The sequence below is a fragment of the Silurus aristotelis genome (genome assembly GCF_946808225.1).
Source record: "Silurus aristotelis genome assembly, chromosome: 11".
Taxonomy (NCBI): domain Eukaryota; kingdom Metazoa; phylum Chordata; class Actinopteri; order Siluriformes; family Siluridae; genus Silurus; species Silurus aristotelis.
The window spans coordinates 30,332,076-30,344,575 of record NC_139584.1 but is presented as its reverse complement, the minus strand read 5'-3'; the positions used below and the strand labels follow the sequence as shown (position 1 = coordinate 30,344,575).

At 38.1% G+C, this 12,500-nt stretch overlaps 2 protein-coding genes across 3 annotated transcripts in view; both read left to right on the top strand.

The window, feature by feature from the left end:
- Positions 1-5,537, top strand: part of cabp1a (calcium binding protein 1a) — a gene marked incomplete at its 5' end in the record, with an annotated part of 10,685 nt that extends 5,148 nt beyond the window's left edge. Inside the window, 6 exons of the mRNA XM_083555157.1 lie at positions 413-443; positions 1,464-1,607; positions 1,852-1,961; positions 2,056-2,151; positions 2,813-2,864; positions 3,189-5,537. Of these exons, the coding sequence (XP_083411283.1) occupies positions 413-443; positions 1,464-1,607; positions 1,852-1,961; positions 2,056-2,142 (372 nt within the window). The 3' untranslated portion in view covers positions 2,143-2,151; positions 2,813-2,864; positions 3,189-5,537. The remainder of the gene's footprint in view (positions 1-412; positions 444-1,463; positions 1,608-1,851; positions 1,962-2,055; positions 2,152-2,812; positions 2,865-3,188) is intronic.
- Positions 5,538-11,448: 5,911 nt separating this feature from the next.
- Positions 11,449-12,500, top strand: part of mlec (malectin) — an 8,343-nt gene continuing 7,291 nt past the window's right edge. For both annotated transcript variants that reach the window (XR_014535668.1, XM_083554303.1), the window contains exons 1-2: positions 11,449-11,889; positions 11,986-12,237. Coding sequence is in view for 1 of the 2 variants with exons in the window: in XM_083554303.1 (XP_083410429.1) it covers positions 12,036-12,237 (202 nt within the window). In the remaining variant the exon portion in view is untranslated. The remainder of the gene's footprint in view (positions 11,890-11,985; positions 12,238-12,500) is intronic.

The following is a 12,500-nucleotide window of genomic DNA, read 5'->3' as shown; positions in this document are numbered from 1 at the left end:
CTGTCTGTCTATATGTATATCCCTCTGTCTGCCTGTCCCTCTTTCTGTTCTCTCTCTCTCTCTCTCTCTCTCTCTCTCTCTCTCTCTCTCTCTCTCTCTTTCTCTCTCTCTCTCTCTCTCTCTCTCTCTATTGAGTGTAGTTTTTCCGCTCACTTCTATCAGCACATGTCAATTCATTGGAGTTCTCCTGTCATGGCCTTTAAAGGCTTTGCACACATCTATTGATGTACACATGCAAACACAGACACAGGCAGGTGTGTGTGTGTGTGTGTGTGTGTGTGTGTGTGTGTGTGTGTGTGTGTGTGTGTGTGTGTGTGTGTGTGTATGTTGGTGGTTGTGTGTGTGTGTGTTTGCTACATATTAAATGTACATGTTTATATTGCAAAAAATCTCTATGTGTTGGTTCATGTAGGATAGAAAACTGAGACCTGAGGAGATTGAGGGTGAGTACAAATATTATATAGTGTGTGATGATAACTAGTGTGTGATGATAATGAGTGTGTGATGATAAGGAGTGTGTGATAACCAGTGTGTAATGATAATGAGTGTGTGATGATAACGAGTGTGTGATGATAATGAGTGTGTGATAATAACGAGTGTGTGATGATAATGAGTGTGTGATAATAACGAGTGTGTGATAATAACGAGTGTGTGATGATAACGAGTGTGTGATGATAATGAGTGTGTGATGATAACGAGTGTGTGTGATAATAACGAGTGTGTGATGATAACGAGTGTGTGATGATAACGAGTGTGTGATGATAATGAGTGTGTGATGATAATGAGTGTGTGATAATAACAAGTGTGTGATGATAATGAGTGTGTGATGATAACGAGTGTGTGATGATAACGAGTGTGTGATGATAATGAGTGTGTGATAATAACGAGTGTGTGATGATAATGAGTGTGTGATGATAAGGAGCGTGTGATAACCAGTGTGTAATGATAATGAGTGTGTGATGATAATGAGTGTGTGATAATAACGAGTGTGTGATGATAATGAGTGTGTGATGATAAGGAGCGTGTGATAACCAGTGTGTAATGATAATGAGTGTGTGATGATAATGAGTGTGTGATAATAACGAGTGTGTGATGATAATGAGTGTGTGATGATAAGGAGCGTGTGATAACCAGTGTGTAATGATAATGAGTGTGTGATGATAATGAGTGTGTGATAATAACGAGTGTGTGATGATAATGAGTGTGTGATGATGAGTGTGTGTTTATAACGAGTGTGTTTATAACGAGTGTGTGATGATAATGAGTGTGTGTTTATAACAAGTGTGATAATGAGTGTGTGATGATAATAAGTGTGTGTTTATAACGAGTGTTTTTATAATGAGTGTGTTTATACAAGTGTGTGATAATAACGAGTGTGTGATTATCCTTGTGTCCATTTTTATTTTTGTGTTAAATTCACTGCAAGTTTGAAAATACAAAAAGTTTTGTGTGTGTGTGTATAGAACTCCGTGAAGCCTTTAAAGAGTTTGATAAAGATAAGGACGGTTTTATCAGCTGTAAAGACCTGGGAAACTGTATGAGGACGATGGGTTACATGCCGACCGAAATGGAGCTGATCGAACTGAGTCAACAGATCAACATGAACCGTGAGTGTGTGTGTGTGTGTGTGTGTGTGTGTGTGTGTGTGTGTGTGTGTGTGTAAAGACAAATGTCACAATCATCAAACAAACAAATAACAAAGATATTAGATGCATTTATACATTGATTTGAACACTGATGTCACAAACACTGACATATACTGTATATATATATATTAACATAGTGTGTGTGTGTGTGTGTGTGTGTGTGTGTGTGTGTGTGTGTGTGTGTGTGTGTGTGTGTGTGTGTTAGTTGGAGGTCGTGTGGACTTTGATGACTTTGTGGGTCTGATGGGGCCAAAGCTTTTGGCAGAAACAGCAGATATGATCGGCGTGAAGGAGCTCAGAAACGCCTTCAGGGAGGTGAGGAGGAAAACACACACATCATTGATGGTGATATAAATGAGATTCTTTATAACTCATGTTTATCTCATAATTATTTACATGTTCATGGAAGTTCGACACTAATGGAGATGGAGAGATCAGTACAAGTGAGCTGAGGGAAGCTATGAGGAAACTGTTAGGCCACCAGGTAAGTGTGTGAAATTACACTGTAAAATCTAATATTGCCACTAGTTAGCACTTAGCAAGCCAGTCAAGATGCAGTGACATTGGAAATAAAACGTTACCCGAATTATTAACATTTTGTCACGCGTGGATCAGGAGTCGAAAACTAGAGTATGGTTAAACGCTTTATTCGACTGAATATACAAGGCAGAGGCTTAAGGATAAGCACGAACCGGAGAGCAGGTAGAATCCGTAATGCGGGTAGTCCAGGGATGATCGCCAGTGTGAACCGTTAAACGCAAAACTATCTTAAGCGCTTCCTCCGAAGCGGAGCCAGGAGCATGGAAGTACGGGGAATACTAGTGGTAGGAAGTCCCGGTAGATCTCTCATGGCAACAAGTAAATCCGACAGTGAGTGAGGTGGAATCGAGACCTTTTAAAGGGGAAAGGTAATGGGGAACAGGTGTAGGTGATTAGAGCAGGGAGAGGCTGGGTGAGTTAGAGCCTTGGAGAGAGGCGTGGCTGGTGGTTCCCTGACACATTTACCTCAGATGTGTTGAAAGACTAAAAAAAAAATTACTTTAAATGACTTAATTTTTATCCCAGTTAACTGTGACCGCTAACTACAGCAGACTAGCAGAAGAGTTAATCCATTAATGTGAAATATTGGGTTTTTTCAGGGTATACACTTTATTTTTGATGTGGAGGACATTCTGAAAGATATTGACCTGAACGGAGATGGAAGAGTGGATTTTGAGGGTAAGAATTCAAATTTTTATCAGATATTTACCTCAGAATTTTATTTGTGTAGCCGGTTAAACACCGCTTTCCACTTTTTCTACAGGCATTTTTCATTTTTATTTAATAATAATCCTTTTATTGTCCTTTACTATATAATTTTTTGTAATACCGGAATAAATTAAACAAAATTAAAATGATGTCATCCACCTCTAAGAAAAACAAACAAAAAAATCCCACAAAAATGTTTTATTTCTGTCATAAAATCGGTGATCGTTTTGATCTGAAGCGCTGAATCTCCATCAATGAGTTTTAATCCACATTTTTCTTCGTCCTTCTGTGTAGAGTTTGTGCGCATGATGTCCCGATGATTTAATGTGCACATCGCACATTAAATCATGACCCCTGACTTCCCGCTGGTTGGAGGAGAAGAGACGAGACGAGGAACGTTTAAAACGTTTATCATGTGCGATATGCATTCGTTCTGATCGTCCAATCAGCGATCGTCTTACAGGAACGTGCACGAGAAAGCGTTTTATTGCGGCTCCGAGAAGAACCACACTGTTGTGAAGGAAAGATTTAATGAGCCTGAAAAAGAGGAACTGGAAGAAAACACACACACACACACACACACACACACACACACACACACACACACACACACACACACACACACACATACATACACACACACACATTGTAGCCGAGTGGTTCTGCACTTTTAAACCTTGTCTCGTGTCCATCTTTACGTCATAGAGCCGAAGTTCTCTCGTTAATCACGGCAATATCGCGTCTATCTTTATTTGTCCTGTTTGCGTATTGGTGTGAGTCCCAGTCGCGTCATAGACTCTGAAATCATCCTCGCACTAGTTTAAAGTCGTTCTCTGTGATCATTTATTATCACTCTTAACGTCTCCAGGAGGATTCAGGTGTTTACACGTAACAGTAAAGTTCCTTCAGGAGGAAACTCTGTACCACTGCCACTTTCTTCTTCACTAATCACAGAGTGTGCCTTTACAACCGAGCCGCCCTGGTGTGTGACGTCACAACACGCTCCACCCCCATATAAACACGTATACACTTCCTCTGGACTCTTAAAGGGACGTGCAACCCAAAATAAAATGTCTACAGTTTCGCTTAAATCCAACGTCCACTCACGTTGATTTAGATCTTTATCACGCTATTTGTCTCAGTTAAACAATTTGTACGCACCAACAGCCTCAATAAATATTATTATATAAAAAACGTTTACATCAAAGTAACATAAAAGGATTACCTCTTTTAATACCAGTGAGCGTTTATACAGTCATCAGCGCCCCCTGGTGGTTGTGATGAGAAGTGTACACTGCAGTTGCTTTATTTTCTTTACATATGCTTGTACTATTTTACAGCCGTTAGCTAAGCATTAGCAAACCTTTTGTTTAAAAAAAAAAATGGTAATGCGTGTATGAAAATTTAACATTTACATTTTTCTTTTACAAAAATGTTTGCTAATGCTTTGCTAATGCTTTCAGAGGAAGAAAAAATCATTGTGAAGATTTGGAGCTGCAGGTGTAGATTTATTCACACATACAGACTTGATAAACTGCTTACTGATAAAGCAGTATCTCTCTTCTTCTGTTCATTATTAGCTACAGGAGCCTGTTAGCTGAAGTACAAAACTAACTAAGAGAAAAACTGTGGACGTTTTATTATTTTTTTCACAAACTGTTCTAATTTTTTTTTATCTTTGCTTTCATGACATGTGAATTCATCAGTGTCGTTCTAAATCTTTAATCCTACTGGATGTGTGAATTACCTATGATGTATGGATTAGCATATAATCTTGGGTTAAATTGCACAATCCGATAGTTTAGCAGCATTAATAACCAATGACCCACACACAGCAATGCATTAACTTTAGCCTGACGGCAAGCGTCTCACGTTAGCTTTCTCATGTTCTATAGCAAGCCAAGTCATAAGCAAGCAGGCTAACATTAGCCAAACCATGCATCATTTCATACTAAACACGACATTAAGTTATGGTGATGATGTCATGTGTTTAAGTCTGTGATTGAGTGATTTCAGTTTAACTTAAATTCCACCCAAAACTGACTTCTAACATTCAGGAAAAGCCGCCATTTTGAAAAAGGAAACTGTCAGAAGGTGCAGCAAAACCTTCTGAGGACACTGTCCTCCTGAAGCTGAGGGAGATGTTAGCTGACTCCTTTGGCCACATTTTAGCTGAGGTAATAATGATGGTGGATAAATTCGTGTCACCAGGTGGAAGCAAACGAGTGTGAGAAAGAAAAGCAGTAATGAAACGCAGCCTTTACTGACACGTGAACACGTCACTGAACAAGGTTTCCTGAAAAAACTAAAATGATGAAACTGTTGTGTGGACGCTGAATGCGGTCTGATCTCCGTGTCTGCGTGTTCACTGAGACGTCGTGGGTTTCGTCTTAACGTCGTTTTAACGTCACTTCAACGTAACTGTCACTTTGATGTTATGACGTTTGTGTCATCATCTCGTCACGTATTCGGCGTTAGACATGCGATCGGTTTTATTTCCTGCATGCCAAAAAAACACCTGCACTCACGATGTACCGGAGCGACTTTAATAAAATACAGCAAATAAAGTCTACGAATAATTCACAAGTCTCCTTCATCGCCTCTTTACTGCTGCAACCACGCGATGAGAAGGAGAGAGAGAGAGAGAAAAGAAAGGAGAATGAAGTTGAGGATGAGGAAGAGAAAGCACATGAAGTAGAAAATCAGGAGAAGAGAATTAAAGAGGATAAAAAGATGCAACGGAAAGAGGAAGAAGAAACCTAGGACGAGAAAAGTGATGGAGCAGGATGTTGGAGTTGTCATAGCAACAAGCGTGCACGGACATGAATCAATGGGGTTTAAAGCATTCACTGGGTGTTGCTGCCCCCTACTGGTCACCTGACACAATTCCTCTTACTAAACGTATCGGTCACGTGGCCTGCATGCGTTCAGGCTCGGTAAAAGAAGGCGTGGTCCAAAGAGCAAGCATATGGGCGTGGCCTCGACATGTCTTCTAGTCTCAAATGAAGAAGGTGTGGCCTTTGTGTCTGTCAGTCATAGTAATGGAGGTGTGGCCTTAAATTCGTGCAAACACGCCTAGAAATGATCCCAGGTCACATGATCCCATGTTGTTTATTAGAAAAATCTGCATCTGATCAATCCTGTGTTTTGTTTGTTTGTTTCTGTGACTATAACATTAAAGTGTCATTTAATCTTTTGTGAATTTTAAACGTTTTTCCAATTTTTTTTTTTCCCAGAAATTGTGATTTAATGTAAAATACTGCAACAGTTTATTCCACTATCTGACAAGTCTTTATCTCAAATCATAAATCTGTTGGATTAAACGCTCTAAAAAGAACAATGAAATGAACTCGAATGATTTGACTCTGTAATGAGATCTACAGGTTTTTCCTGGATTCCAGTCGGACTGCTGTGTTGGACTGATCTGATTGGACGCCTGACACGTGCACTGCTTTTTATTACGTTATTTTCTTGCCTAAAGCAAACAAGCAAAAATGAATAAATGTAATTAAATCAATTAAATTGTGCTTAAATAATAATAATAATAATAATAATTTATTAATTAATTGTTTACACGAGTTAATATTTCCTACAGAATAAACCATTCTGAATTATAGGGGAAGCTGAATTCACCTGTCGCACCGTAAAGTTCAAGCTGAATAATTGTGTAAAATAATTAAAAATAGGGTAATCAATAAACAAATACTGAATTTATTCGCCAAATTCCCTCCGGAATCAGGAAGTGTGAACGTCTTCCGCCTTCTGCCAGCGCGCGTCTAACAAGCTTGCTTTGAAGCGTGCGTCTGTTCCAGGTGTGAGCGCCCACTGGCGGCCATGCAGAGGTATAGCGGCTACAGGAGGAACAGTCTGAGTGTCAGTTTATTCTGAGAAAAGAGATGAGAAATAATCCTGAGCACATGATATACAAATATACATTTCTAAACAAATCTAAAAATGTGTCAAAAGTCATTTTAAAAATCATTATCTCGATTATTACTGTAATTATTACTCTTCATTACTCTGAATTAGACCGAGGTTCTTCCGATTAAAAGATCAGAACGAATATTTCTCTTTTCCTATTTTATTTTATTTAGTTAAGATATTTTAGGGTTTCTAAACAGGTACAACATGATTAAGCTAAAAGTGTGTGTGTGTGTGTGTGTGTGTGTGTGTGTGTGTGTGTGTGTGTGTGTGTGTGTGTGTGTGTGTCTGTTTAAACCTGTATAGCCTGTGGGGTGGAGAAACCACATTCCCTGCCATATGAATAATCAAATTCAATGAAAAAACCTGTTTAATAAAAAAGAAACTATAGAAATAAAACCATCATCGAACTGCACTGAGGTCCCTCAGAAAAGTAGATCAGAGATTGAACAGTAAATGATTTATTATAATCATCTCCAGTCCGTATTGGATGCTTCATTACACCAGTCTGATTTACAATAAAACCTCGCTGACCTTCTCCTGACTGCTCCTCAGATGCTCTCTGACCACCAGACTCGAGATCTTTAAGACTTTTAAATGACATGAAGACTGCAGTGAAGGATCACATGATGGACATGAAAATTCTTCTACTGACTGAGTGATAAAAGATTTTTATTTTTATTACCACAATAAAAATGTTTTGTCAGGTTTTTTTCATTCTGAGGAATCAGAAGTGTATAATCACAATTTATTTAAATTAGGACCGGCGATTAATTAAACTACTGAATCACGATTAATCCAACATTCTACACAACTACACAACATTCTACAACACTACACAACATTCTACACAACTACACAACACTCTTCACAACTACACAACATTCTACACAACTACACAACATTCTACACAACATTCTACACAACTACACATTCTACACAACTACACAACACTCTACACAACCACACAACAGTCTACACAACTACACGACATTCTACACAACTACACAACATTCTACAAAACTACACATTCTACACAACTAACAACATTATTAATGTTCTTAGTGTTGGTGTTATTGGTGGTGGAGGTGTTGATATTGTTATTAGTGTTGGTGTTATTGGTGTTGGAGGTGTTGATATTGTTATTAGTGTTGGTGTTATTGGTGTTGGAGGTGTTGATATTGTTATTAGTGTTGGTGTTATTGGTGTGGTAGGTGTTATTATTGTTATTAGTGTTGGTGTTATTTGTGTTGTAGGTGTTGATATTGTTATTAGTGTTGGTGTTATTGGTGTTGTATGTGTTATTATTGTTATTAGTGTTGGTGTTATTTGTGTTGTAGGTGTTGATATTGTTATTAGTGTTGGTGTTATTGGTGTTGATATTGTTATTAGTGTTGGTGTTATTGGTGTTGTAGGTGTTGATATTGTTATTGGTGTTGGTGTTATTGGTGTTGTAGGTGTTATTATTGTTATTAGTGTTGGTGTTATTTGTGTTGTAGGTGTTGATATTGTTATTAGTGTTGGTGTTATTGGTGTTGTATGTGTTATTATTGTTATTAGTGTTGGTGTTATTTGTATTGTAGGTGTTGATATTGTTATTAGTGTTGGTGTTATTGGTGTTGATATTGTTATTAGTGTTGGTGTTATTGGTGTTGATATTGTTATTAGTGTTGGTGTTATTGGTGTTGATATTGTTATTAGTGTTGGTGTTATTGGTGTTGATATTGTTATTAGTGTTGGTGTTATTGGTGTTGGAGGTGTTGATATTGTTATTAGTGTTGGTGTTATTGGTGTTGTAGGTGTTGATATTGTTATTAGTGTTGGTGTTATTGGTGTTGGAGGTGTTATTAATGTTATTAGTGTTGGTGTTATTGGTGTTGAAGGTGTTGATATTGTTATTAGTGTTGGTGTTATTGGTGTTGTAGGTGTTGATATTGTTATTAGTGTTGGTGTTATTGGTGTTGGAGGTGTTATTAATGTTATTAGTGTTGGTGTTATTGGTGTTGTAGGTGTTGAAATTGTTATTAGTGTTGGTGTTATTGGTGTTGGAGGTGTTATTAATGTTATTAGTGTTGGTGTTATTGGTGTTGGAGGTGTTATTAATGTTATTAGTGTTGGTGTTATTGGTGTTGTAGGTGTTGATATTGTTATTAGTGTTGGTGTTATTGGTGTTGTAGGTGTTGATATTGTTATTAGTGTTGGTGTTATTGGTGTTGTAGGTGTTGATATTGTTATTAGTGTTGGTGTTATTGGTGTTGTAGGTGTTGATATTGATATTAGTGTTGGTGTTATTGGTGTTGTAGGTGTTGATATTGTTATTAGTGTTGGTGTTATTGGTGTTGTAGGTGTTGATATTGTTATTAGTGTTGGTGTTATTTGCGTTGTAGGTGTTGATATTGTTATTAGTGTTGGTGTTATTGGTGTTGATATTGTTATTAGTGTTGGTGTTATTGGTGTTGGAGGTGTTGATATTGTTATTAGTGTTGGTGTTATTGGTGTTGTAGGTGTTGATATTGTTATTAGTGTTGGTGTTATTGGTGTTGGAGGTGTTATTAATGTTATTAGTGTTGGTGTTATTGGTGTTGAAGGTGTTGATATTGTTATTAGTGTTGGTGTTATTGGTGTTGTAGGTGTTGATATTGTTATTAGTGTTGGTGTTATTGGTGTTGGAGGTGTTATTAATGTTATTAGTGTTGGTGTTATTGGTGTTGTAGGTGTTGAAATTGTTATTAGTGTTGGTGTTATTGGTGTTGGAGGTGTTATTAATGTTATTAGTGTTGGTGTTATTGGTGTTGGAGGTGTTATTAATGTTATTAGTGTTGGTGTTATTGGTGTTGTAGGTGTTGATATTGTTATTAGTGTTGGTGTTATTGGTGTTGTAGGTGTTGATATTGTTATTAGTGTTGGTGTTATTGGAGTTGGAGGTGTTATTAATGTTATTAGTGTTGATGTTATTGGAGTTGGAGGTGTTATTAATGTTATTAGTGTTGGTGTTATTGGTGTTGTAGGTGTTGATATTGTTATTAGTGTTGGTGTTATTGGTGTTGTAGGTGTTGATATTGTTATTAGTGTTGGTGTTATTGGTGTTGTAGGTGTTGATATTGTTATTAGTGTTGGTGTTATTGGTGTTGTAGGTGTTGATATTGTTATTAGTGTTGGTGTTATTGGTGTTGTAGGTGTTGATATTGTTATTAGTGTTGGTGTTATTGGTGTTGGAGGTGTTATTAATGTTATTAGTGTTGGTGTTATTGGTGTTGGAGGTGTTATTAATGTTATTAGTGTTGGTGTTATTGGTGTTGGAGGTGTTGATATTGTTATTAGTGTTGGTGTTATTGGTGTTGTAGGTGTTGATATTGTTATTAGTGTTGGTGTTATTGGTGTTGTAGGTGTTGATATTGTTATTAGTGTTGGTGTTATTGGTGTTGTAGGTGTTGATATTGTTATTAGTGTTGGTGTTATTGGTGTTGGAGGTGTTATTAATGTTATTAGTGTTGGTGTTATTGGTGTTGGAGGTGTTATTAATGTTATTAGTGTTGGTGTTATTGGTGTTGTAGGTGTTGATATTGTTATTAGTGTTGGTGTTATTGGTGTTGTAGGTGTTGATATTGTTATTAGTGTTGGTGTTATTGGTGTTGTAGGTGTTGATATTGTTATTAGTGTTGGTGTTATTGGTGTTGTAGGTGTTGATATTGTTATTAGTGTTGGTGTTATTGGTGTTGGAGGTGTTATTAATGTTATTAGTGTTGGTGTTATTGGTGTTGTAGGTGTTGATATTGTTATTAGTGTTGGTGTTATTGGTGTTGGAGGTGTTGATATTGTTATTAGTGTTGGTGTTATTGGTGTTGGAGGTGTTATTAATGTTATTAGTGTTGGTGTTATTGGTGTTGGAGGTGTTGATATTGTTATTAGTGTTGGTGTTATTGGTGTTGGAGGTGTTATTAATGTTATTAGTGTTGGTGTTATTGGTGTTGAAGGTGTTGATATTGTTATTAGTGTTGGTGTTATTGGTGTTGAAGGTGTTGATATTGTTATTAGTGTTGGTGTTATTGGTGTTGAAGGTGTTGATATTGTTATTAGTGTTGGTGTTATTGGTGTTGTTAGTGGTGTTGTTATTATTATTGTTTGTTCGGGGTGTTATTTGTGTTCTCATGAATATATATATATATATATATATACTGAGGTTGGGGTAAAGGCATCAACGTGTCAGGAAGTTGGTGTATTATTCTATTTAATACGAGTTTCACAATTTGAAGAGTTGAATCACTGAAATTAATGAACTTTTCCACGACATTCTAATTAATTGCGCTGCACCTGTAAATAAAGCTGTAAATATTTATATAAAAATACATCGATAAATAAATACATTGTTTGTATTGAATATAGAGAAGTGTTTTTTTTTGTGCATTTTTTAAATAAACGCTAATAGGATTGAACATGGTCTCCCTTTTTCTCTATTGATTTGCTCCGTCAGCGCTGTGAGCTGAATCTGATTGGCTGCTCCCTCAGCGTTCCGCGCGCTGCTATTGGTCAACACCTACACCGGAATGTACACGCGACGCGCAGACCAACGCTATGTACTCGCTCCTGATTGGTTAAGAGACAAACAAGTCCCGCCTACTCGGTTGCGCAGCCATCAGGTTCGGCTGCGTCTGTTTCCTTCAACCTGCACCGACCGACTCCACACACACACACACACACACACACACACCGAGCGGCCCTGAATGGAGCGAACGGTCCGGAATTCAGCACTTTAACGCGTATTAATGAATTAAAAGGGAACGCAGAAGGACCGCGCGCGCGACCCGGAGCTGCTCCGACCTGGTGGTCCATGATTTTGTGAAGACTGCACGCAGGAGTGAAGCGCGCGCGCGCGCGCAGACACACACACACAGACACACAGCTGCAGTTCAGAGACCTGCAACATATTAATGACACACACAGGAAGTGTTGTAGAATCACATACACACACACACACACACACACGGTGTTCTCCAGCATCATCTCATTAACTCCCAGTGGATTCTGAACACCATCATCTGGGCCTCCATACATCTGGAACACATCTGCATTTACAGTAAGAGCCACATGATGATGATGATGATGATGATGATGATCTGATTCTGTCTATCTGACCCGTGTTTCTTCTTCCTTCCCTTTATTTTCACACCAGCTTTATTTATTTCTTTATTTATTCAATAATTTATACCTGAGCGAGAGGCCATGCGACGGGTCACGGCACCGTGGGTCATCCGCTTCATGGTGGCGGCCGTGTCGATCCTGGTGGACCGGTACCGGGCCGAGGGTGACGTGGTAAATCTGTCAGAGCGTGTGATCTGGGCGGTGAACGCCGGAGGAGATGCCCACACCGACACACACGGCATCCATTACAGAAAAGACCCGCTGGAAGGCAAACTGGGAAAAGGTGAGAAAAAAGCTGTAGACACTCCGTCCATTTATCTCCATCCAAAACACACACTTCCTGTCTATAGGACTTATTTATCTACATCTCACACACCACTGACGTCTGAAGAATGACGAAGGATCTTCTCTGAATTAGATGTGTGTGAATCTCAGATCATTTCACTTCCTGTTTTTTGTACCAGGATGTATAGAGGCGGAGCTCATCATCATCATCATCATCATCATCATTATTATTATTCACTCTAATTCACTTATTAACCATTT